Genomic DNA, 26,875 nt, shown 5'->3' on the forward strand with positions numbered 1-26,875 from the left:
TAAATTTTATAAAAGAATATAATTTAATTTTGAGTTTAATGATACAAATAGTGATTGAATAATAACTGTACCTATATATAAATATGATTATTCTTAGTAACTGTTTTATGGTGTATATATTTTTTCTCATTTTATCTTTATCTCTATATTAATATTTTATTTTATTACTGTATGTTGGGTAATTCGTTATTAATGGGGAGCTAAATTGTCGAAGCCGTTTTGAACGGTTTTAAATTTGAAACGCATTATCACATTCTAACTTACACGCTTTGTTGTTTTCTTTTCTTTTTCTAATATCAGTTACTCTGAAAGTGTGTTGCCTATCACAGTATCAATAAGTATCAACTGAAATTTAATCTTAAAATATGTGTTCGAGGCAAAGGCGAGGAAGTTCTTGAGTTTTTTCTTACTTTGTGGTCCTTACAGACACGATTTATAGCAGTAGATATAAATAATAGCACTATGTTAACAGATGCCATAAAATTAAGTGTCTTTACAAATAGCATAAACTTTTAGGAAAAATTATTTCTTTGACATGGTATAAAAGATTTTATCACAGTTTTTAGAAGTTAAATGGTTGTGATATATTAAATAAAATTATTCCAGCTCATTTAAAAAAGAATAAATCTACATCAGAACTGGAACTGATAGTGTTTGAAGCCATAGCAGCATTGAACAGCGTGGTATTCTGGCAAAAACTACCAATAGTCACCACAGGAACAAACTCCATCTCTAAAATGATGGAAGCGATTCACATCTCTAACAAGAATCTCTCTATTAGCAAATTTTGAAATAAATTTTGTAACAGCATGACAGTCTTCACACAATCTCAAGTTTTTTCTGATCCTTATGGTTTCGCCTTTTGCAGTATTAATGAGTCCAAATGCAACTGCAAGCTTCTCGCTGTGTCCCAATACAATTTTTTCCTTCTCTTCTTCATCAAGATCATAGAGAACAACATTTGTATGTGGGACATAACCCTGCTCTTTCATCTCAGTTGACAACTTCACTATCAAAGCCTGAACCTCTTCAATTTGTGGGTTGTGCTCGTCAACGGAGACAAACGAGTACACCTTCCTTTTCACTTCAATCCAGCTGCAACCTGGAAGCTTTTGAAGGCCACGAGCTTCCAGTAGCTTCATTACACTCCTTGATTCACTCCACATCTTAGCTTCTGCATAAGTATCGGCTAAAAGCACATAATTTCCAGCATTCTTAGGCTCCAACTCAAAAAGCATAGCACTTGCTCTCTCCGCAAGTTCAACATTACAGTGAATCCTACAAGACCCAAGAAGGGAACCCCAAACTGTGGGTCCGGGTTCAAAATGCATATCTTCTATTAGTTTGATTGCTTCATCTAACCTGTTAGCTCGTCCAAGAAGATCCACCACACAAGCATAATGCTCCATACCAGGATCGATCCTGTACTTACTAGGCATGGATTCAAATAAAATCTTTCCTTCCTCAACAAGGCCCGCATGACCGCAAGCACCCAGAACAGTAATGAATGATATATAACTCGGTGAAACTCCTTGGTGGATCATGTTTTCAAAAATTTGGATCGCTTTCTTTCCAAAACCATGCATACCGTAAATAGAAATCAAAGAATTCCAAGAAATAACATCACGATTCTTCATGCTATCAAACACCCTCTGTCCCATCGAAATCTCACCACATCTTCCATACATTGTAATAAGCGCACTAAGAACTGGCAGTATAGAATCAAGACCCCGTCTGAGGATATAACCATGAATCAACTTCCCTTGTTCTAATGCAGCAAGGCCTCCGCAAGCTTGAAGCACACTAACCATTGTAACTGAATTTGGAACTGAATCACCAGCCTCAAGCATCATTAACTGAAACAGTTCCAGTGCTTTCATAGGCATATCATTCTTTGCAAAACATGCAATCATAGCGCTCCACGAGACAAAATTCTTGGCAGGCATTGCACAAAACACGGAATTTGCATCAGACACACTGCCAAACCTAGCATACACATCTAACAGAGTCGTCATAACATGAACATTTGCTTCATAGCCATGTCGTAGAATATGGGCATGAATCTCCTTGCCCTTCCAGAGAGGGCAGACCGACAGCTCTGAAACAACGCAAGCCTTGAGCACATACGTATACGTGAACCTATCCGAAGGGACCCCAGTGGAATTCATCTGGGCATACAAATCCAGCAGCTCCTCACCACGACCCACCATTGCCAGTGCTCGGAAGAGTGCATTCCAGACATATATGGTTCTTTCCAGCGTTTCATCAAACACCTTGCGAGCACGATCAATGGAGCCGAGCTCATAGTACATATTGATAAGTTTAGTAGCCAAAAACGGGTCTTGGTCAAAACCCCTGTTGGTAAGATGGCGATGAATGTGGAGGCCATCGGAGAGCGAGTTCTGCTGGGCACATGAATAGATTAAATGCTCAAAAGTCTGCTGAGTTGGATTAGTCTCATACAGCAGGAGATGAATAGCCTGCTTAAGGCTCCCACCTTTGCACAATGACTGTATCAGTTGGTTGTTATCGGTCTTTATGCCATTGATGGGGTTTGTTGAAGGGTTCAATGAAGCAAAAGTGACCGGAAGTCTTGAATAGACACGGGAATTGTAGCAGAGGTGGGTTTGAGATGGTGTATGTCTGACAATTTGGGGAATCTGAAGCACCCACATCAGACAAAATTTTGATGCAACTCTCCTCCCAAAAAGCTTCGTCAGTGTTTCTGCTGTAAGGGAATGAGTTCAATGCTTCGTATTATCCAAACCAATGTCACATCTGTGAGTAACATTAAGCAAGAAAGAAACCATAAACAACTCAAATTTAAGAAATAAAGACATGGTAAGATGCAAGAGGTAACCAAGGAACAAGAAATAGGATAACTAGGTTGTCTATGTTCTACTTTGTGACCCCATTTCAGTGTTTCATTATAAAAAGTGCAATGAATATACATAACTGATACAATTTCCCCAGCAAGAACATACCAGAGGTGACAGTTGTGAGACAAAAGATTCAAGTTTGGGTGAGAGTTGCTAGAGTGAAGTGGTCTATTTTGAAGGCAAAATTGTGGCGGATACTTCTTAACCACGCTGCAGTTTAGTTTAGATATTTCAAAGGCTATTCTAAATCAAAACCGGATCCCAATAGTTTAGCGGGTCGGGTCTAGTTATTGCAAACGGGTTGAATTGGTTCTACATGAAAAATATATAAAATGCATACCTATATATCTATACTCTTATATATATTGAGAATTTCTCAATATAAAATTGTGGTTTTTTTTTTAGAAGTGTTCTTATTTTATTTTTATATCAATATTTAACTTCTTAAAAAAATAAAAAGACACAGTAAAAAAAACTTAGAAAAATGTGAGAAACAAAAACTGAAAAAAACTCCTTCTCAAATTCGAGTCTCAAATTTTCCACACATTGTCATAAGGGTTTCAGAATTGACAATCAAAACTCCTTCTAAAAATATAACCGTGAAAAAACAATATTATTTAATTTTAAAAATGAAATTCTTAAAAAAATAAAATAATATTTAATAGTTTATGTACTGTACATGTAAATTTCAATGATAAACATTTGAAAGGTCTAAATAAATCAAGACGTCGAGAGATCGCTATTTTTTAAAAATAAAAATAAAAAGAATATATGATTAAAATGAAACAAATGACTTTAAAATAATAAAATAAGAAAAGATAAAAGAATAAGTAGATATGATACGGTACTCAACCTTAAAATATTTAAAACATATTCAGTAAATACAAACTAAAAAAAATAAAAGTCCTTTTATAAGATCTAATTGTTTCACTCTTTCATGTGATCTAATTGTTTTTTGTTATTCGTAATACTCACTTTTTATAAGATTTTCACCATACATATATATGATTATTTTAACTTATATAATACTTGAATTTTATAATTTTCATAGTCCAATTAAACAGTTTCTATGTCCTGACAAACAAGTAAAAAAGAGGTCAATTATTAGGATTCCAAAAACCCAGTGTTAAAGAAATCAAAGTCTTGAAAAAATGAGTTTTAGTAAAAAAACTAACAATGAAACTATATTTTAAAAGTCTAATGACTAGTGCGTGGTACGAACAAAATTAAAAATAGCATCTTTTGGAGAAGTTGTTGTTGGTGTGTACACAAGCTTCCAAAAGCAACAAGCCCTATCTAAAAGAAAATTATACAGATAAAGTTAATAGATATTTTCATGATCCTGAAAAAAAATATTTGTTTATTAAAATATGAACTTTACCCGAAGAGATACAGATTTTGAAATTACACTATTAAAATAGAAGTTTCGACACGTCTATTAAATGATGTGTTTGTGTCGGATACACATATCGAACACCAACACTTGTAGGACACGTGTTGGTAAAATGTTTAATTTTAAAAAAAAATTTATTGAATTTATGTCAATTATAACACGATTCTGACACAATTTAAAAAAATGATAAATACATTAGTTTTCAAAAAATTTAAATTTATTGTATAAATTTTTAATATGATTATAAAAATAAAGAACAATTTTTTTGAATCAGTCATGAGAAATATCTTTTTGCTAAAAAAAAATAAAACATACTTGTACACATAAATTTTTATTATCAATTTATATAATTCATAATTGTATAATCCATGTTCCGTATCCACATTTATACTTTTGTGTCCGTATTCGTGTCAGTGTCTATATGTTGTAAACTGATATCTTTGTGTATTTATCAAAATAACATTTTTCATTATTTTTTTTCAAATATGTTGATAGGTATTAGATTTTTCTAAAGTGAGCTTATTTCCAGCTATCTATACCTAAGAAGAAATTAGCATCTTCACTTTCTGCTTTAATGATTCCTTGCTTATATATACAAGATGACAGCATGGATCAGCATTCCTCAGGATTTGAAAAGTTTAACCACACTTCACAAAACACAACTTCAAAGTGACACAATTTTAAAGATGATTTTTTTTTTATATAAAAAAGTGAACAAGTGGCAAATATAATAGTGAAATACCTCTTTAAGAGCTTCCAATTTCCATTCCATGTTTAATTGTTTATTGGAAATGGGAAATGGGAAAAGAGAGTAGCAGCTGCTATTCTAAAAGTTGATGCCATGTTATAATAAGTCAGACAGAAACAAAACGAGTGAATGAGTCAAGCTCACTGTTTTCTATCTGTTTTGTGTGAATGGTTGGTTTTACAGTTTTCTTCACAGCTTTGTTTCCTTTCATTCTCTACACAAAGAGAATCCTTGTTTTCCTTTGTACTTAGTGTGATAATCAATACAAAGTTACCTTCTCAGTTTCTCTTTTCTCTCTCTTTCTTTCTTAACTCTAATAGAAAGAAAGAACATGGAAAACCACACTCTTCCTCTGGAGTTGGCAAGAGAAATTCTTCTGAGATTGCCAGTGAGATCTGTGTTGCGTTGTAAGTGTGTATGCAAGTCATGGCATTCTCTCATTTCCACTCCTCAATTTGGCATTTCCCACTATGACTTGGCTGCTTCACCCTCCCATAGAGTTCTTATCAAATCAAAGGACTTTCTTGTTCAATCCATTGATATAGACGCACGGCTTTTCAAACAATCCAGTGCAGTGCATTTCCTTTGCCTCCCTCCACCACCACCACGCCCTAGTGATGATTTTCATTACAAATATGAGCTTCTGGGTTCATGCAGAGGACTAGTATTTTTATGCTACCAGGGAGATCTCATTCTTTGGAACCCATCAATGGGTGTCCATAAACGATTCCCAAACTTTGAATGTGACTTGACCGATACAATTCTGTATGCTTTTGGGTATGACACATCAACAGCTAACTACTGTTTAGTTCTTGTTGGATTAGAGGAGTCTGAAAACATTGAGTCTCAAAGTTATGAGAGGAAAGCTGAAATCCTGATTTTCTCTTTCAAAACTGCTTTGTATGTTCCATCTAAGAGCATTTCTTTTCCATACAAATGCATGGGAGAGAATTTCAGTGCTGGGGCACTGTTCAGTGGGGCTATTCATTGGTTGGTTCTCACTGAGGATGAAAATGTCCCTGTGATTATAGCCTTTGATATGATACAAAAGAGTTTGTTAGATATTCCTCTGTTTGACCATTTCACTATGGGAAAATATGAAGTTCATAGTTTTGGGGTAATGGGAGAATGCCTCAGTGTGTGCTGCAAGGTCCAAGGGTGTGGAAGTGCAGAAATATGGATGATGAAAGAATATAACGTGCAGTCATCTTGGACCAAGTGTGTGGTTATACCCATTAATGACTTTCTCAACGACCACTTTTGGCCTGTATGCATCACTAAAGATGGTCAAATTTTTGGATCAAACATTGGAGGAAGATTAGAGAAACGTAATCATAAAGGAGAGCTCCTTGAATTTCTCAAATATGGTGGAGGTGGAGAGTTGTACTATTTGAATCTAAGGTCTGCTCTGTATAGGGAGAGTCTACTGTTCCCAAGTAGTGAAGATGATCAGCAGTAACACACAAGAAAATTCAAGGTATGCATTGTTCTCCAATCCCTTTCACCATTATATTCTTTCTTATTCATCTTGAATCATGGAATATCAAACTCTTATGTCTAATTTTTTCTCCAATTTTCCACTATCTCTAATCTCCATCATAGCTGATGGTGGTGGATTTAATTATCCTTGCTTGGATAAATATTTGATGCCTTGCTAACTCACAAGCTTTAATAATCAATCAAAGGCGATTCAAAGGGAAAGTAATGTAAGAAAAAACAACTTTTTTAAGAGTAAAAATAATTAGGATTTTCCATGGCATTTTACTATATCACTGTTTTTCTGCTAAAATCTCAGAGAATTTCCAATTAATATCCTAACATTTACATGACACTCTTGTTTCCCGCAGGCCAAGAAATATACAGCTACCTTGAACCGATGACACGGCTAGCAGAAACATAGCACTTAGAAGAGAATGTCTTACATATGATATTAAATCAGTGTTAATGCAGAAATAGTCTCTGTTGTAGTGGTGATTTCAATAAAGTTGGAGTATCAATGGACTTTGTAATTTACCTGAGTTTCAGATTATCTTTTTTGCTCTTAATGTTATTGTGGTTCAGATTATCCTTTTTTGCTATTAAAGTTATTGTGTTTGCAGTTTGTTTCTCCTGTGCGCTTTTACATAGTTTTCTGACATTCTGTGTGACTTTTGTTGCTCAAACAAAAGCTATGCTTCAACTTCTTAACAATGATCAAAACTGCATCCTTTCTCATAAGAAATTGTTTGCCGAAAAATTTGTAATATGGTTAAGTTTTGCTCTAAAGCACACTAGATATGCATATGCTCCTTGCCTATCTCCATATGTATAGCATAGTACAATGTTTTTATGGCAAGCATTTCTGGATTTTATTTCAAAACCTTCCAGTGTTAGCAAGAGATTTTATGTATTGAATCTAAGGGCATTTAGGTGACAAACTGTGGCAAATACTTTTCCCTGGACATTTTAAAAATGTTGTTTTACTGTTGAAGTTTTTTAATATTAGTTTTCTCAAAATTAAATTTTTGGCGGTGGATAAATATGGAAGTATTTATTTTATGTTTTTTTATTTCCATCAATAAATATCATAGAAAAAAAAAAGGAATCTAAAGTACTGTGGAAGGCACAACCTTCAATGTTTTTTTCTGCTTGTTTTCCTGTTGAATCCCGACAGGACCACAGGGCAAGTTGTCTCTCCTAAAGAAGAAGTGATCAGCCTCTCGAAGAAGACATACTAGGTGTGTTTCCCACCCACTGGTCGGGCTTATCATCTTCTTCAGCACAGCACCGAATCCTTCAGGTTGGTTATGTAAAATATGGGTTGTGCAATAAATTATATGCTGTGTTTCTTACTTGCTATTTGCTGCATGTTGTAATTCTGTGTCACATGAGTTGGAGCTTTTAGTGCCTTGAATTTGGATAACAGATTCATGTTCAATTAATCCTCACTCACACGTGCATAGTGATTATAGGTATCAGTTCAAGCTATACTTTGTTTTTTCAGGTGGCTTATAGTGGATTATATATTGATTACATTTTCAACCGCATATATTTGCTTGGCATGTTCTCTAGGTTTGCTCAAAGGGACTGACTTTTCTGATCTGAACCATGCATTTTTCTCAGCCAGGCTAAATGTGTATGAAATTGGTGTTATCCCTTTTGTTTGCATCATTTTTGTGTCATTAACCCCTAAAATTAGTAATTTTACATTCACTTGTTTGATATTGATAATTAAACATCTAAACTAGCACATTCAACATGTCAGACCAAAATTGAGAGGTACTCCCTTTCATATTTATTGTATTGAACATGAGTACTTAGAGATTTTCATCCAGTAATTACTTGGGAGAACTAATTTTTTTCATTAATGTATTAAACAATTAACTTGAATTTCCTAATCAATTTTCAGGACAGAGAAACCTTCCATGGCAATGGATTCAACGGCCCTTAGGCACCTCCACTTTGTTTTCATCCCCTTAATGGCCCCAGGTCATCTTCTCCCCATGGTAGACATGGCCAAATTGATGGCACAACGCCAAGTGAAAGTGAGCATAGTGACCACACCCCTCAATTCCATCCAATTCCAAGCAGGCATAGACAAAGAGATTCGATCTGGGTCATCCATTCAAATTCTAAATGTTCAATTTCCATGTGAGGAAGTTGGACTACCAGAGGGATGTGAGAGCTTAGACACTTTGCCTTCAATGGATCTACTAAACAACTTCAGCATCGCTTTAGACTTGTTGCAGCAGCCACTGGAAGAGCTACTTGAAAAGCAAAGACCCTTCCCAAGCTGCATAATTGTCGACAAATATTTCTTGTGTGTGGCTGAAGTTGCAAACAAGTTGAATGTCCCAATAATAATATTTGACGGAACCAGTTGTTTCTGTCTCCTATGCACCCACAATTTACAAAAGGATAAAGTCTATGAAGCTGTGTCAGCTGAAGAGAAATTTCTTATCCCCAGAATTCCCCATAGAATTGAATTGAAAAAATCTCAACTCCCTGGGATATTCAATCCCGGGTCAGACCTGACGTTGAAGGCTCGACGTGAGAAAGTAATGGAAGTTGCAGAAAAATCATATGGGATAGTGGTTAATAGTTTTGAGGAGTTGGAAGCAGAATATGTGAAAGAGTATCAAAGATTTTCGGGTCATAAAGTATGGTGTGTTGGCCCTGTGTCATTGTCCAATAGGGATGATATTGACAAGTCTCTAAGAAGTAGGAGAAACTTAAGTTATGGGAATGAATATGTGAAGTGGCTAGATTCATGGTCTCCGAGGTCAGTGATTTATGTCTGCCTTGGTAGCTTAAACCGTGCAATACCAGAGCAGTTGATAGAGCTCGGGAGAGGTTTGGAAGCGACTAAAAGGCCATTCATTTGGGTGCTTAGAGGCGCATATGGAAGAGAGGAGATGGAGAAGTGGCTGTTGGAAGATGGGTTTGAAGAAAGGGTGAAAGGGAGAGGGCTTTTGATCAAGGGTTGGGCGCCACAAGTGTTGATCTTATCACATACAGCAATAGGAGTGTTCGTGACACATTGTGGATGGAATTCCACACTAGAAGGGATTTGTGCTGGCGTGCCATTAGTAACTTTTCCTCTGTTTGCTGAGCAGTTCCTCAATGAGCAACTTGTTGTACAAGTGATGAAGACTGGGGTGAGTGCAGGAGCTGAATCTGTTGTGCACTTGGGGGAGGAACATAAGTCTATGGTTCAGGTGACCAGGGAAAATGTAAAGGATTCTATTGAGAATGTAATGGGTGAAGGCCAAGAAAAAAAAGAGATAAGGGAAAGGGCTAGAAAGTATGCAGACATGGCAAGGAAAGCAATGGAACAAGGTGGCTCTTCTTACCGCAACATGTCCCTACTCATTGATCACATTGTGCATGTCAAAGGGTTGCACAACTAAGACACACATGGATTCATCATTGTTTTGCTTGAAATAAACCTGAGTTCCTACCTTGTTCTTCAATGGGCCTTTAACCATTTTCTCTTGGAGGTTTACAGAGACAACTTTAGGAAATTGCTGAACATGTCTAAAAAAAATTAGTGTAAATGGTAAATAACGTGATAAGTATTGTAACAAAAAGGGAAAAACGGATAAGAAACATAGATTGATAGCATCAGAGAAAAAGCGCTAAGGAAAGTAAGACATGAACAACCAGACTCTTCCTCTTCTCCCTCTGGAAGTGATCAGAGAAATTCTTCTGAGATTGCCGGTGAAATCCCTTTTGCGTTTCAAGTGTGTTTCAAAGTCATGGCTTTCTCTCATTTCCGATCCCCAATTTGGCATTTCGCATTACGACCTTGCTGCCACACCCACCCATCGAATCCTCATGAGATCAAACGATTTTTATGCTCAATCCATTGATGCAAACGAACCCTTTATAGATCGTGAAGAGGGTACGCTGTGTTTGCTTCGTGCTGTGCATCTCCTCCTTCCCCCTCCTTCTCCCCCACGAATTCCCGATTTTTTTCACTTCGATGATTTTCGCAATCAGCCTCAGATTTTGGGCTCATGCAGAGGCTTTATTCTCTTATACTACGAGAGGGGCGATGATCTCATCCTGTGGAATCCCTCAATTGGTGTTCATAAACAATTACCACACTTTCAATATGATAACATAACCCGTGAATTCCTCTATGGTTTTGGGTATGACCCATCTAAAGATGACTATTTGATTACCATTATTCCATTTTCTGCCGAAAACGAAGCCCACGTTTTCTCCTTCAAAACTGCTTCCTGGAACAGTCTCCTTGTCAATGTTCCATATTCAGATCCTGGCAATTGCCTTGCAGTCAGAGCTGGGTCACTCTTCAATGAGACCCTTCATTGGTTGGTTTTCTCCAAGGAGAAAAATGTTGCTGTCATTCTTGCCTTTGATCTGGTACAAAGGAGTTTTTCAGAGATTTCTCTGTTGGATCATTTAACTACGGAAAAATGTGGAGTATGTGGTTTGAGGGTAGTGGGAGGATGTCTCGGTGTGTGTTACTCGGTTGAAGGCAGTGCAACTACTGAAATATGGGTGATGAAAGAATACAAAGTGCACTCTTCTTGGGCTAAGTTCATTGTTGTACCTACTTGTGACTTTTCCCCCATATGCATCACCAAAGATGGTGGAATTTTTGGGTCTGATATGAGAAGTTTAGAGAAGTATGACGATAAAGGACAGCTGCTAGAGCATCGTGCATATGGTGTACAAGAAGAGTTGTTCTACTGTCTCAATCTACAGTGTGCTATTTATAGAGAGAGTTTACTGTCACTTCCTACTGTCATTAGGAATACAAGTGAAGAAGAGCATCAGCAACTGATAAGAAAAATCAGGGTATGTATGCACTGTTATCCAATCTCTTTCACCATTGCATTCTTATTCATCTTACTGCTGATATTTCTTTCTTTACTTTTTAAGAGGGTGTCTTATTAATATTCTAGCATTTACAATAAGCTAATGTTTTCTGCAGGCCGCCAAATTGACAAGAATATATAGTTAGCTCGATGTTACTTTCCTTCAATTGATGACACTACTGCATAGCCCTTGGAAGAGAATGGCATGTGTATCTATGATATTAAATCATCTTATCTTAGTGTAGAACTAGTGTTCATTTTAGTGGCGATTTCTGTAGAGTTGCAGTATGTACATACTTAACAGTTTAACTATGTACAAAGGTGGAATTAGCAAAATTTTTGTGGGAGTATTGCGTAGTTCTTATATCCAAACCCTACTTATTTGATTATTTGATTATGCAAAACACAAAACACACTTCACTTCAAAAGTACTGCAGAAAAATGTGCTGTCTTCAGAAGCTGGAACAAACTAGTGCTAGTTTGTGTGGCCCCTAATTATAATTGTAAAAGACATTAGTACCAAGTGACAATGACATGCTGCATTAAAACCACAGTGAGAAATCCAGAAAGATTATTTCTTTTAATTACAAAAGGTTTACCCGCTAAAGCAGTTTTCTTCTAATCAGCAAATGAAAATGTTATATAAGAAAAGGATGTGGTATATATAAGACATACCTCAAGCAAATTCAACCACATTCCAGACAGAAACAAATCACTAACTGCTGCACACTACCTCAGAATCTCAAACAATTGCAGCAAAGCACCTAAGTAGTAGCTAAACATACATATACACTAGAAAAAAAGACTGGGGAACAGATCCCCAAATCCAATCCTTTGATTCTCTCTAAATCCATGCCTCCAAGAACAGTTGCAAAAACAAATGTCTTCTCAATGTTCAACTCTACAAAGGCAACTCTTGGAAACCCCATCAAGAAATAATTTCAAGCAAAGAGGAACTGTAGATAAGGTTTATCAAAGGCCACTGAAGAAAATTATTGCATAGAGGATTATTACATACTTTTCACAAGTCATTCATCTTTTATGATCTTTTGTAGAGTTACATACTACTAGATGGAACAAAATACATTTCCCTCCATTTCTTGGAGATAGAACATAAGACTTTATATACATTGTTCAAAGTTTATAACATTCACACTACTTTTCTCCTACTTTTCTCTTACAACAACTTGTAGTAACAATTATTTTCTGAAAAAAGAACTTCATAGCCTTTTCCACAAGGACACCTAAATCTCAGGCTTAGGCACTGTTCAGCCCATTCAACACTAATCTCTTCTTCGGAATCTTCTCCTCCCAAATCATCCTGCAAAAACATATGGATTGAATAAAAAACATAAATTATTATAAGAATCCGTCAAACTATATATCCAAAAAATAATAACAAGGCTTTAGAATTACATATTATTGAGCTTAACTTCTACTCATCAATATAAAGATTTCTATGGTATCAACTATGAAAAAATAATCTAAGTGTGATTTTAAAACAATCTCCATTCATAGTAATATGCAATAGATTCTCATAAACACGTAATTACTTTTTCTTCCCATCTTATTTAGAACCTATTTTTCTTCGTATCTCTTTCTTTACTTTTCTATCACATCGCATTTATCACTTTTCTTCCTTACATTTTCCTTTTTTTCTATCGTTTTCTTTCCTAAACTCCATTCACCCCACAATGGAGTGAATGTACAATTTTTCTTCACTAGGATAACAATGTAAGATAGTTTACAAAATTAAATTATATATTACATATCTCAGTAGAATTACAGAACCAAACACATTAAAGTAACACAAGGTACCTGAGGCAGCACTTTGTCCTCTTCAGCAGCTACACAGTTTTCTTCTTTTTCATCTTCTTCCTCATCCTTCATAACTTCATCCCACCATTGCCTCATCTCTTTCAATCGCTCCTTCATCCTTCTCAGTTTCTGCAATCACATGCACAAAAGAAACAAACAAAGCAAAACAAACCCATTATTCCAAACCCAAAAAAATCAAAACATTTTATTCCCCTTTCAATCCCCCAACCCTCCGTACCACTGAATCAGGAGCTGCGGTCTCCTCGGAGTTCAGACACGGCGAAGGCGCGGAGACATCTGAGACGCTCCTCCTGAGGCCCGGCGGCAGGGGCGGCAGCCCGGAGCCTCTCTCCGCAGGAGTGGGAGGCGCCGGCGCAGGCGCCGGAGGGCGGTAAGGGTCGGAGACGCAGCGGCGGAGGACGGGGAAGGAGCGGCGCTTGTTGACGAGGGAGTTGAGGTTGAGGGGAACGGGGACGGCAGAGAAGCCGCAAAGGGAGAGGTCCTCCTGGTCGCAGAAGAGTTTCTTGGCAGAGGGCTCCCCAGAGACAGAGGATGAGGGAGGCGATCGGCGCTTCATGGGGTTGTTGACGGCGGAGCATGGCGGCTGACAGCGGCAGCAAGTGTTGTTGAGGTAGAGGTCGGTGGGCTCCACCACTGACGTGTGATCAGCGTGCTCGTGCATTGGTTGCGACGGTGCAATGCTGGGGCATTTGTACTTGTGAGGTGTTTGTGTTGCCGTTGATCTTGGAGAAATTGCAGTGATGACTTCGTTCTGAGTTTGAACGTTTATTTCACCCATCTTCTTGAACTCTTTTCTTTCTTTGGTTTTGCGTTTGTAAAAAATGGGAGTAAAAGGAAGAAAGAAGAAGGGGTTTCGCTTATTAATATACGTGTAGATATGATTTTGAATTTTTAACGGCTATTGGCGGGTTCTGTTTAAGCTTTTAGAATAACAAACTAATCAATGACCCCTTAGCCATACTTGCTATTGAATGGTGTTGTTTTCTCATGACAATCTTCTGGGATTTTATTTGAAAGACATAAAATGGTAGTTAGAGATTTTATTTATTTAATCAATGGCCACTTTTAGATATCTATTCGTAGTTGCAGTATCATAATCAGAAGTTTCCATCAACAACTAAAGGATTTGAACAGATTTTTTTTTATCAGCAAGGATTTGAACAGATAATAACAATTTGCAAGATTGAATCTCTAAAATGGTCACATCCTCAAATTTATTGGTAGTAATACATTAAGCATGTATCAATTTTTTCAGCAGTAGTCCCATGTTAATTTTTCTATTCATATCATAACCATATTACAATTTCCATAAAGAAAGCAAGTTCACCATGTAGAAGGAGTTTTTAGACAATTATGAATGGATGGTAGTATTAAGTTAAGGAGAGGCATTCTTTGAAAAAGTGGAAGATGTGTCAAGGGTGCTAGGTGGAGGGAATAGTGGGGGAAAAGGAAGGGGAAAAGCTGGTGGTGATGGGGATGGAGTTAAACCTGGTACTGTTGGGAAAGGAAACAGTGGTGGTGATGTTCCTGATGAGGGAGGCTGAAATGGGTTGGGAACAGTTGGTGATGTTTCTGGGGGCTGTAATGGGTTAGGATTCAGAGATGGTGGCTGAAATGGATTGGGTACAGTAGGTGAGGGAAACAATGGGTTAGGAGGAAATGTGAGGCTACTGGGGTGAGCTATTTTCTGATCCAAAGGTTGAACCTTTGGGGAGTTATTGGTACTTCCTGCAGGTGCTGGTGGTGACAGTGATATTCCTGAAATGGGTGGCAAAAGAGGGAGTGGTGGCAACAATGGTGGAAGATCAGGTAAACCAGGAAGGGGAGGAAGGAGACCACCAGGTGTCTTTGGGTCCTGAAGTGGAGGGGGAAATGATGGATCTAATTTTGGATAAGATATAGTTTTCACAGAATCAAGGCCTTTCATGTTTTGAATGCTTGGTTTTTGGTTGCAAAGATTTGGTTGTTTAAGAGGCTTGAATGAGAAAAAGCCAGCTGAGAATATGTGCAGTCCTTGCTTTCTGGACTTGAGGCGCAGTGAGGAAGAGGTTGCTGCAGAGGCCACAGCACAATAAGGCTCACTGCTATTTATTAACTTCACAGTGCATCCCTTGATGCTCTTCACATGTTTGCTCACTGAGAAAGGTAACTGTACCTTGAACTCCCCATGCTTATCTGTCTTCACTTCTTTCCTGAACCTTGGCTTTGTGGTCCCATATCCATCTTTGCATTCTACAGCAACTGATGCACCTGTCATCAAGAGTATAGGAAAACATAAGACAGCATAGCTTAAAATATCAAAATTTAGACTATATCTAGAAATATGAAACTATGAACCGTTTTAAAATAATAACTCAAGCTGTGAAAATGCACCTGAAATGAAGTGGTTGCCCATGGAGAAATCCTGTTGGAAGCATGTATCACAGTAAACAGTGCCAACCACAACAGCAGAGGGAAGCTTCCTTTTATAGCTACCCTCAGAACGAGTTGTACCAAATGTGAGACTGAGAAATAGTATTACAAGGAACCAAGACATTCTCAGGTTTACTTCTCTTAGAAATTCTTGTATATTGAGTAAAAGCTATTGTGGGTGATTCTGCTTCCAAGTAAAGGCTATATATATATCTTTGTTCCCTCTTGCTGTAAAAGAGAGTCAAGTACAATGATTTTTTATAGCCTACAGATGAGGAGACTATTTATGTCTGTCATGCGAAAGCCAGTGAACTGTCAACTAAAATGCAGTAATTGCAGGCTTGTTTTCCCATCACCAAACAGCTAGGAAAGAAGGTAATTTGGTGGGTGGAAAGGTTATATACAAAGAAGCTCGTAGCTACTGTTCTATTTAATTGAATGTTTGTTTCTTTATTTGCATGAAAAATACAAGAAAAGGTATGGTTGTGTTGTGTCCCTTTGGTTCACGAGACAGAGAAAGTAGCCACAGAATCTGTGAGCATAATATGCAAGACATGAAGCTGCTGGAATCACACTGAGAGCTAGCACAAACTGTGTTAGCATGACCTGTTTGGATAAGAATTCCAAGCTGCAACATGTGAGCACCTTGTGATGCAGATATTCATGCGAGTATTTTACTGTATATGCAGGTCATATTTACTGTGATCACGATATGCACACCCATATATCACTGTATATATATATATACAAAATAGAGGCAGGTGAAGTAGTTCATTTGGTTTATAGTGGAACATTATAAAATGACCATTAGATTCATTAATAAAATACTAAAGGGTGTGAATGAGTTATTTGGAACTTGTGTTGTCATTTGACCAACTAAAATTATTTTGCAAATACTCTCTGATCAGTGTTGTCAAACGTTTCGTCCAAATACAAGGTTATACAATTTCAATTTTACAAGGTTATACAATTTCAATTTTTTTTAACTCGAATCGTTATTAAATGTTGAATTAAGATATTATAACAAAATATCCATGAATTAAATTAGTATATTAGTGCTATTTAATCCAAAAGACTACGCAACTATTGCCTCGTCTTTTTAGATGTATTAAAAAACTGAATATGCATAAGGTCAGGCATCAAAGTAAATATTTCAAGTGACAAAAAAATAAATTAGGGGATTTATTAATTAAAAATAATTTATATACTTCTATTTAAAAAATTAGTCATTTTCTATTGTAATATAAAAACAGAAGTCTTTAGTTCTTCCAAATAATAGTTTTTTAGCATTTTTAAACTACTCAAATAATATTAAATAATACTCCTACGTATAATGAAGAGAAATTAATACACAACCACTAACATTGAAAAATATATTAAAATGATTGATTACTTAAATAGAGTTATTAACATAGTTGAATATCTCTTAATTACATCCACTAAAATTATAAAAGACTGTTATTTTAGAATGTAAAAAAAAATATTCTAATAAATTAGGGCAATAGTTCCCAAGTCCCAATTATATTTTTCAAGGCATTGGAATTTGCTCTTTTTTTCTTTCTCTTGGTCAGTTTAGATTTGACAAACGACGCATTCATGTCAAATGTTACACTACTAAGATAATACACTTTTTACAAAAACCAAATTTGCTATTCTAAATATTTGTGTTTACTATAGTATAGTAAAGAAACCAAGTGAGGTTAACAAAAGAAAATTAAACCTAAAGTGTCAAATCTAAACTGAGGTTTCTTCTGCAAAGAATTTTAAGCTATTCCTTTTACACCTTGTGAATTTCAAAAAGAAATTGTACAACTACACTAGCATATCCCCTCGGCAAATCCGTTCAACTCGACCTTCTTTTTTCCTCAAAGGTTCTAAATGTAGACAACCAGACCAAACCAGAGTTCAGCAAATGAAGCCGAAATGCCTTCATAAGATTCAATGCCATTAATCACTGCCAATTAAAATGAACAATCCACCCCACTACCTAAAATCTAAAATGACACACTTTACGTTTCTAAAGAAAAAGTGGTGGTAGAGAGTATCTGTGAAAGATCAAGTAGATGATACTCTCTTTTTCTTAAGATCTTCGTCTATCAATATAGACAATAGCTGTCATATCCCATCCCAGAAGACAATTATCAGGGATTGACAGCTAAGTGGGAAATGTTTAGATGAACAAGATTTCACAAAATTTGCTTACTCCACGTGCTTTATAATTCTAATTACAATAGCTCCTTGTCATAAAATGCAAGAAGCTGCTTCACATGATTATGCCATGCAGTTACATTTTGCCCATCCACTGCTACCCAGTCAACAACTGTCGATGCTGGTTGCTCCCACCACTCATCAAGCTGCAGAAGATGTTACAATTTAATAATAATAGAACAAGAATAAGGATGGAAATTGATGAGCACTATCCCGAACAGTCATGCAGCATTAGATACAAGTGTCCTATTAATTGTCTGTCCTATTGGTCATTACGGATAAAAATTAAGAGCAGTGGCGTATTATTGAAATGTGATAGAAAATAACTTATCCTATATTAATTGTTCTAGATTATTTCTTTATCAGAATTAAGAACTGCCTTTATGATAGCTTGACATAGACAATAACTGATGGCATCTATGTACATTTGATAGTAGGGTGTGTAATTAGAGAGGTATTGTTATTTGCAGTTTGTGGATACAGAATACCTTTTTGTAGGAAACCTTTGTCTCTGCAAAAGCATGTATATTGCCATAAAAACTTCAAAGTGAAAAATATAGAAAGAAAATATAAATTAGCTTCTTCATAAGTTTAAATTAACTTATGCACAGGCTTATTTATAAAAGCTCTCATATAGCTTCTTCTTAAGTTAAAAAGCTTATCTATTGGTGCTCTATCAAATTGAATAAAAAATATATCTCCTCTAATCCACTTTCTCGGCACTTCAAGGAGGAGTTTTGATGTGTGCCCCGTGTGAATTGCTTCTTTCTTATCTGTTTCTACGCTATGCCAAACTACAAAATGCATTTAAGATTGGATTTTCTTACAACAAACAAAGCATAATAGCAATAATAACAGTATAACTCACCAATCCCCTGACATATTTGCAATCTTCCAAGCTCTGCTGAGCACTCAAAATAGCAGTCTTAAGTTCAGGCAACCATTCTTCCATGATAGTTTTCTCCTGTTTTGCAGCCAAACTCAAAGAAAAACTCGTTGTCCTGTGTATCAATATATCAGATGTAAAAAAAATGTTTGCAACAAATTCTGAACATGTTTAGGAAAGATTATTTTTCCCTGATCTCAGCTGTTTTTGAGATAAAAAAGTTGTTTGCAATTTCAGCTGTTTGTTTGGAATAAGAGCTGAAATTTGTAAAAATAATTTAAATATGTTGTTTTTGTGAATCAGAAAATTTGATGCTAATGATTATTTTAAAACATTTTTTTTCTTATCAGCAATGAATATATCCTTTTTCTTATATAAAAAGCTGATTTGTTTGCTTCAAACAAAATTATTCTAAAAACTACTTTTCACTAAACATACCCACCCAAAAATTAATTTTGATTACAATCAAATATACATATAATCAATAATTAATTTTGACAGCTATCTCAAATACACCATCAGAAGGTATGTATCTAAAAGAGATGGGAAAATAATTAACAAGATCTTTCTCTTGCTAATACATAATTTTGAATATGCAAGAAACATTAACCATGAATGCACAATGGATTCAGGGGTTAGAATGTTAGATACATATTTACCTTTCATATTCTTGTTGAACAAAGCCAGCATGATTTAACAAGGCATTTCCGCTCTGAACAAGATCTCGTCTAATATAAACAAGATTAATAGCCTTTAATAAATCTTCCAACACACTAGCTTCAGAGCCACGAAGTTTCAAACAGAACTCCAGGGACTCCAGTACAGATGCAAGACCAGCATCTGAACCCTCCGAGCCTGTCCATTTAACACAAAAGCCATTGAATATACAATAAAAGCTTTAGCCACCATAAAGCATCCACGGACAACAAATCCTTATATTATATTCTTCAAATTGCAGGTTAATGAAATAACAAGTTGCAGTAAATATTGATTCAAAACAACAAAATATCAAATATAATTTTATGATTGCTTTGAAAGTTTGGTACGATTTTACGATGTCATTCCTAATGCCATACATCATTTATATCAATACATTGGCAGGCATACCCAGATATTTTATTCAGAATGACAATTGTTAGACTATTTAGTGTAACAGTAATTAGTGTTTAACGTGTTCTATCAACTAAATTATGTTTATTTTGTTTAATTTAGAGAAGAAGAAAAAAGGTGTTTAAAGTTAACTTGTCCTGACAAAACATAACACATGAATATAGCCATACTCCTGTTAGAGGGGGAAATGAAAAACCCCAAGGGTGCAGTTTCTATTTACAAAGGCCATAGTCTACTTATTTGTGCTATTAGTAATTACTAAAGCGACATTCTACAATGCAATCTATTAAACCATCATATATGGGTAGATCAAGAAAGAGCCTATCAGCAAACAATATAATATACTCACAAGCAGGATACTGAAGTGCAGCTGAAACACGGCATATTGAAGGAATTGCGGATGGATCCCGAGCACCAGCTCTTGCTGTCAAAATAGCTGCACTTACTTCTGCATTTGTAACTGCTTCCTGGCCAGGTGGTCCACTAGCACCCATGGCCTCAAGCAATGCCTGAACCAGAAGTGAACAAAAAATTAAGTTGAAGCACATTTCAATATACATAGACAAATAACATATTTAAAGCAAATTTCTGAAACCATTAAAAGTTCATTTACATATGCTGGCTTAGAATTAGGGGAAACAGTCATTTTTTATTGCAGAAAAACTGTCCTTTTACCAGTCTAAGTGTGATACAATGTCAGATATCACAAATGTAAAATAGAATGAATCTTGTCTCTCCACTGCATTATTCAAGAGACCTGGACTTTAGGTGCCAATTCCCACTCTAAAGATTTTAAAGATTGGCTACAGATTTAAGTTGCACTACTAAATTTGCATCACAATACCCTATTTAAATTTAAACTTAAATAATATAGCATAACAGAAACGGTAGAGGTTATAAGGGTATTTAAATGGGATTCAATCCAGAGAACCAATTGGGTAACCAAGTGGAATGGGCTGTCATGTTGCTTTGGAGCATCAATATCAAATATTACATTAGAAAGTTTCTAGTAAAAGCGGGGGTGAAATTTGGTGTCAGAGTGCAGTTTATTCAGTTCCAAGGGGTATTTATTGGATTGCAATGCAGATGTCTCTCGTGGAATATCTTGCTCCTAAACTAGTTATATGGTACGATTATATATATTTTTTGTGCCTGCTTTAATACAGGTTTTCATTCCACATATGCAGAAAAGATTGAGCAAGCTTGATGCACTATTAGAGTTATTTTAATCAATCCAAGTTCCTCTCTGTATCTGGAATTTTCTAATCGGGATGATATCTTAACCCTCCCTTCCCCACCCTCCAAATTACACTTGCTTTTATATGAATAATTTTATTCTATCCACCCAAAAAAGAGTAGAATGCGTTGAATACTATACAGTCAAATCTGCTCAAGTTTATATTTAAATGAACTCAGAACCCTGGAATCAAAAGATAGAAATAGATGATTCGAAAGTCCATCATGTAAATTAATTTTATATATCAAATCCCAAAAATTCAGAACATTAGTTTTATTCTAGTATATGTTATACCGAATAGGCAAGTAAAAAGTTGTTTGTGGAGCATTATAAACCTGTGGGGAAGAAGGAAGCATGTAGAGACTATTATCTGGACTTTGAGAAAATGTAGACACTTCTTTCTCAGTGAGATCCTTTGCACTATTTGAAGCCTCGGCAACAGCAGCACATGCTGGAATTATAGTGGTTGAAGCATATTCCTTAGCAGTTAATGGTTGCTGACTCCAAAATGAAGCAGCATCCTGCATTATCGTAAAAAGATACCAAAATTGGAAACAATAAAAACTGAAATCAAAGGACTGTTTATTAAAACCAAAAGTATTGGAAATACATACAAGAACAAAGATGAGTTCAAATAAATTTTGGAACCTTGGGGAAAAAAATGTCAAGGCACAGTAGGTCCAATCATATTCATGGTCTCAGTATTCAATGAATATAACAATTCACATTAAATGCACAATGTCCCCACAGACAAAAACCAATTAGTGGATAACTCAAGTTTTAAACCAGTGACTATTGTAGGATTCAAACAGGTATCACCATTCACAAGGCATAGTGGGTGCAATCATATTCACGGTCTCAGTAGTCAATGCATATAACAATTCACAGTAAATGCATCTATTTACCCACACAGACAAACCAACTAATGGATAATTCAAGTTATAAACTAGTGGCTATTCTAGAATTCAAACAGGGTATCACCATTCACAAGGATGGACTGTAACTCTACCAGTTTTGTTTCACTTAACATGAATTACTGAAAATGGAACATTACCATATTTGCTTTAAGGAGTGCCGTATATATGGTCTCAAGTTCTGATCTACGAGAATCAAACTCTTCAATCTTTTTCCACTTTTTTTTTAGAGAATCTTCAGCTTCTTTCCTCTCAGCACACAACTTATTCAAGCGTTGTATTTCAGACATCAAGGTATTCAAGCTTGCCTTTAAACCAGCAACTTCTCTTTCCTTGGCCCAAACATCCAGCTGAACAGAAGGAAAAAATATACAGAATAAGTGGTAAACTTCTACCTCAAATATTGATCTGAAAAATATAACTAGCGTTAGGAAATTAACAGAATTGAAAGGGGAAAAAGTTTTATCTTTTTTCTTCTAACTTTTATGCAGTAAAATTCCAGAATGAAGTTGGACAATCTAAAAAGAACCCAACTCGTTTAATTGAAATTCTAGAACTTAGAGATTCCTCAAAGAAAAACTTTTATTTTACCCACAATAAATGATAATACATAAAAATTATTCCCAAGATTAAACATCTGGATGTCCCTAACTTAGCCATAGTAGCAACAAATATGAAAAATCTTATATATAGAGTTTCTGAAATCCCCATGTTTTATGAATTTTATTTTAATGGTAAAATCAAATTTCAGAATCTCCCCCAATGAAGTAAATAAAATATGTGTTACTTCACAACAGCACCAGAATATATGCCAGTCTCATGGATGTTGGACACAAGGGATGAACACAATTTATTTGAATAAACTGAAATAACCTGGTTTATACAGGCCAGATTACAAGTACACAACATCACAGGGTTTGCCCCTAACAAGAACTCTCCTATAATTTGCTTCTGCATTCTAATCATTTTATGACACATGTCCCTTTGATTTTTCAATCAAGGACTCTCCTCTGTTTTTTGAGAAAATTGTGGCAGTCATACACACATTTACGACAAGCAACCAAACATGCAATGTAGGTATAACAAACAGCAAGCATTATTCTGTTTAAGTTATTGTGAAGAGATGAACTGGTGATCATTTTTCACAAAAGCAAATCTTAAGTGCGGTTGTTTCTTTTTCTCTCTAATTAAAGTTCTGCTGTAGCAGAAAAAGTGCCATATAAACAAATCAATCGTGTACACACACATGTTACACATTAACATCTAAACAATATACATGTGATCTTTACCAAAAAAAGTGCTTCGTAGTTCAAAGAAGCTTAAGATAGCATCTGAATCTAAAGAAACAAATTTTTACAATAACAAAACGACAATTTGTCACAAACCCGAAGAGAGAAAATAATGATTAACAGATCATCCAACAAACTCAGTTACACACACTAATAGCCAAACACCCATCTATTTGGTATCTTTATTCCTACTGGGTATCCAAGCTTTACTCTGTTCGGACCTAGGCCTACCACAATCTTGAAAAACATGCTAAGTATTTGATTAGGAAAATAACAAAGAAAATCAGCAGTGCTTTTAAGCATTAATTCTTCCTAGAATAAGTTATGCTGCCAAAACAATATCCGTAAATACACCAGCCTCTACATTTCTGATTTCTCTATAGTGACATGTGAAAGAGTTCATATTCTTCTCGCCATACATGTTGGTAATCTAACTATTGGTTATCTATTGAAGGAAAGCTTACAAATTATTATCATTACCAGGTGACAATAGATTCAAAAATAATACATAACCCACATTAAAAAGAACATAATGCACTGTATGTTTTTCATAATAATACCTCAAGTTGTCTAAGACTTCCAACGTTCTGGGATGTACTCCCAATACCAATTGGGCGTGAAGAAACATCAGTGCTTCCATGCAGACGTTTCATAAGTTTTTCGCAGGTTTCCCTTGCTTCTGCAGCCTTGTTGAGTGCATCTTCAGTGGCCAAAAATTGTTGAACATGAGCTTTCTGAGAACAAACACGGCACCAGTTCAATAACTCCTTGTACAACAACAAAATATGTAGTTTAAGGATGAAAAAATACCTGTCTATCAAGAAGCTGATTTTGACTCCCTCCTGGTGACACATCAACCCCAATCTTTCCATTGCCATAAAGTTGATACTGTAAAGGAGAGCTCCCATCAGATGACGAAACATCCATAACTATGTTATTTTCATATTTGTACCTGATTGAAGAATGCAAATTTCGATTATAACAGCAATAGCATACGTAATACCCTTCCTGATAAGAACTAACAGAACATTAACAAAACCATACAGCTACTTCTTACACACTTATTTTCCTGGATGGGAGGGGGAAATAATCACTGTAAGCTTCTTAGGCATACTTTGCCAATATAGCATTAGTGACCATTTTTTAAAGTTATAGTAACAATGATCAATGACAGAAAGTTACGGTCACAGAGGCATGAGCACCAATGGAACATGAAAAACAAATTATGTACATTATGATACCTCAAGGTCTCTGCATCGGCTCGAACATCAATTTTCTCTATTTCTCTGGAGATTAGACTTTTCAGCCGTGAAGTGTATGCAGTAATTGCCTGAAGCAATTGAGGAGGACTCTTTAGGCAATTTATGATAACAGTTCTAACCTCGTCAGGAATTTGCCCATCATAGTCAAACCCTAATTTTGCTGTTTCTGCCTGAGGATTTAAATGAATGCCACTTCCTTCATAAGCCGGAAAAGAATTCCGTATTTTTTCAACCATATGAGATACAAGAGATTCACAAGCCTTTCTAATATTCTTTTCCCTCGTGGTTTCAATGAGAATGACATCATCCGCAGATTTACTGCCCTTAACAGTAGAATAAACAGCCTCCTTATCACTTTTGGCACTAAAACTATTGGCCATTTCAACAGAAGAATCCACACCTGATCTTTGAGAATCCATAGCTTGATTTACATAGTAATATAGACGTTTATGATATTCAGCAAATATTTTTGCAGCCTCGTTACACTGTCGGTCATAAGTCTCCAACATCACTTGCTTATGCCTGCACAAAGGATGAAGAAATATACTTTTGTTGCCTCAAGTTTCAATCATTCAATACCAGAATCACCGTAAACTCATAATTTATTTTTTCCTCTCTCTTTCATATTATTGGTACAAAGAGAAAAGCACATAAAAGGCTACCATAATATCTGAAACACATTATTATACCAACAAGAGACCACACCGTGCCAGCATTATTACTCGAGAGAACGTTATAACTACAAACATACACTTACTTCCTCTTCCGTCTCATTTTCACCTCATTTTCACCTCATTTTCTTCCTATCTTTCTCTTTTCCTTCCATCACATAACTTATAACACATGTCTTTTTCTCTCTTTTTTTGTTTTTGTCTCTACCTGGGAACATCCTAAGACGGGGTATGTTATCAAAAAACTGTTAAACTATTAACAAAGAGGTTTTTGTTATCATTTCACCACTATATCTTTCATCTCATTTCACTACTTTTTCTTTCATTTCATTTCGACTTCACTTCTTTTCCCATCTCCCTCGTTATTTCTCATAGTATCATTTATCAAATCTATAATCTATCACTTTTTTATGTCCCACTACCTTCACCTGTACTTCCCCATACGTTCATCATTTTCACAAACTGTTTCGCTATGAAAAAGAAATATGCAAACTCCACTGCAACCAACCAGAATGAAATTTACCAATTACATATACAAACGCTGCTCAAATTTAGGGCACATTGAGAAAAATAACCAAAACCTGTAATTGGCTCGTTCATCGAGCATTCTCTTCCTCTCAGTCTCCTCTCTGGAAACCTCGAGCATCTTCGTCCTCAAATCCTTCCTCCGCCTCCTCACAATGTTCCTCAGCCTCTCCACCTCCTTCGCCGCCAAATCCCGCTCCTGCAACGCCGCCTCCCTCGTCGTCGCAGTCTCCGAACCCTCGCCGGCGACGAGCGCCCTCTCCTTCTTCCTTGCGCCCTTCCCCCTGACCTCCTCTTTCGCCTCGCCGCCGCCTTCCCCGCCGTGCACGGTGATGTTCCGGCGGATGTTCCGCACCGTCTTCTCGGACTTGGCGCGCGTGACGAGGAAGTTCCAGACCGGAATCATATTTCCGCGGCAAATCCGGCGGATTGACTCGACGGACGGCAGGTGCGACTTTCCGGCAGCGTATGTACCTAGCGGACGGTATCCCATCTCTTTGTGCAGCCATTCGAGAATAGCCTCCGGCGAAGACAGCGATGACGACGGCGCGGTCTGCATGATGAGTATGAGGCAGAGCGTGTTGGTTATGGCTTTCCGTGGATCTGAGAAATTGAAGTGGAGAGTGGTTGGTGCTGGAGTTGTGCTCTTCACACTCTCTCTGTAACACTCCTTTCTCCTTTCTTCTATTCAAGGGATCAAAATTATAACGGTGAGAGCTTTTCGGAATTTTGAAATTTTTGTTTATATCTCTCCGTATTTTGACTTTAACAAGTAAATAAAATTAAACATTTTATTAATAAAAATATCTTTAATTCACCAAAGGTAAAACAATTAAGTAAATTAAGTTTCGTTTAAAATTGCAATTTCTATATTTGGATTATAAAAAGTAAAACAAAAAGTTATAATTATAAGTTGAATTTAAATTTTAACAAAAGTAATGACAGAACAAATACTAAGGTATAATTTAATTAATTTTGCTCATTACCTTCATTAGCCAAATTTACCAATTGGACTTTGAGTGTTTATTGCCTCAATTTTGCTCATAAAATTTTCCTGTTCCTCCTTTGGAAATTTAAGTCATTGTTTATTTTGTATTTAGATTAAAAAAATCACATTTTTTATAAATTTTAAATATAATTTAAACTATTTTCATTTCAAAATTATTTAAATTTTTA

General features: G+C 36.0%; 6 protein-coding genes across 8 annotated transcripts; 2 read left to right on the top strand and 4 right to left on the bottom strand.

The window, feature by feature from the left end:
• Positions 1-585: 585 nt before the first annotated feature.
• LOC137826268 (pentatricopeptide repeat-containing protein CRR2, chloroplastic) lies at positions 586-3,098 on the bottom strand. The gene is made up of 2 exons (XM_068632172.1): positions 2,985-3,098; positions 586-2,778 (listed from the first exon to the last, which is right to left on the bottom strand). The coding sequence occupies exon 2, from the start codon at positions 2,673-2,675 to the stop codon at positions 699-701; it is 1,977 nt and encodes a 658-aa protein (XP_068488273.1). The 5' UTR covers positions 2,676-2,778; positions 2,985-3,098; the 3' UTR covers positions 586-698.
• A 2,194-nt stretch (positions 3,099-5,292) lies between these two features.
• Positions 5,293-11,696, top strand: LOC137823802 (UDP-glycosyltransferase 73C3-like). 3 transcript variants are annotated; one of them, XM_068629077.1, is made up of 3 exons: positions 5,293-6,497; positions 6,868-7,799; positions 8,409-9,972. In XM_068629077.1, the coding sequence occupies exon 3, from the start codon at positions 8,425-8,427 to the stop codon at positions 9,907-9,909; it is 1,485 nt and encodes a 494-aa protein (XP_068485178.1). In that variant the 5' UTR covers positions 5,293-6,497; positions 6,868-7,799; positions 8,409-8,424; the 3' UTR covers positions 9,910-9,972. The 3 variants fall into 3 exon arrangements, with proteins under 3 accessions (XP_068485178.1, XP_068485180.1, XP_068485179.1); XM_068629079.1 differs by lacking the exon at positions 5,293-6,497 and adding an exon at positions 11,463-11,696 and having other exon boundaries at positions 7,731-7,799; positions 8,409-11,326; XM_068629078.1 differs by lacking the exon at positions 5,293-6,497 and having other exon boundaries at positions 7,798-7,971.
• LOC137823488 (F-box/kelch-repeat protein At3g23880-like) lies at positions 5,352-6,479 on the top strand. Its single transcript, XM_068628652.1, has one exon. The coding sequence runs from the start codon at positions 5,352-5,354 to the stop codon at positions 6,477-6,479; it is 1,128 nt and encodes a 375-aa protein (XP_068484753.1).
• Positions 11,697-12,309: 613 nt separating the features above from the next.
• On the bottom strand, positions 12,310-14,230 carry LOC137823804 (uncharacterized). The gene is made up of 3 exons (XM_068629081.1): positions 13,403-14,230; positions 13,165-13,293; positions 12,310-12,667 (listed from the first exon to the last, which is right to left on the bottom strand). The coding sequence occupies exons 1-3, from the start codon at positions 13,961-13,963 to the stop codon at positions 12,524-12,526; spliced, it is 834 nt and encodes a 277-aa protein (XP_068485182.1). The 5' UTR covers positions 13,964-14,230; the 3' UTR covers positions 12,310-12,523.
• Positions 14,231-14,368: 138 nt separating this feature from the next.
• LOC137823803 (formin-like protein 14) lies at positions 14,369-16,162 on the bottom strand. Its single transcript, XM_068629080.1, has 2 exons — positions 15,559-16,162; positions 14,369-15,435 (listed from the first exon to the last, which is right to left on the bottom strand). The coding sequence occupies exons 1-2, from the start codon at positions 15,719-15,721 to the stop codon at positions 14,561-14,563; spliced, it is 1,038 nt and encodes a 345-aa protein (XP_068485181.1). The 5' UTR covers positions 15,722-16,162; the 3' UTR covers positions 14,369-14,560.
• Positions 16,163-17,323: 1,161 nt separating this feature from the next.
• On the bottom strand, positions 17,324-26,465 carry LOC137824267 (AUGMIN subunit 5). The gene is made up of 10 exons (XM_068629829.1): positions 25,756-26,465; positions 24,483-25,025; positions 24,052-24,193; positions 23,802-23,975; positions 22,093-22,302; positions 21,374-21,559; positions 20,151-20,310; positions 19,351-19,546; positions 18,674-18,806; positions 17,324-17,951 (listed from the first exon to the last, which is right to left on the bottom strand). The coding sequence occupies exons 1-10, from the start codon at positions 26,256-26,258 to the stop codon at positions 17,823-17,825; spliced, it is 2,376 nt and encodes a 791-aa protein (XP_068485930.1). The 5' UTR covers positions 26,259-26,465; the 3' UTR covers positions 17,324-17,822.
• Between the last annotated feature and the right edge of the window lie 410 nt (positions 26,466-26,875).

The sequence above is a fragment of the Phaseolus vulgaris genome, chromosome 8 (genome assembly GCF_000499845.2).
Source record: "Phaseolus vulgaris cultivar G19833 chromosome 8, P. vulgaris v2.0, whole genome shotgun sequence".
Classification (NCBI taxonomy): domain Eukaryota; kingdom Viridiplantae; phylum Streptophyta; class Magnoliopsida; order Fabales; family Fabaceae; genus Phaseolus; species Phaseolus vulgaris.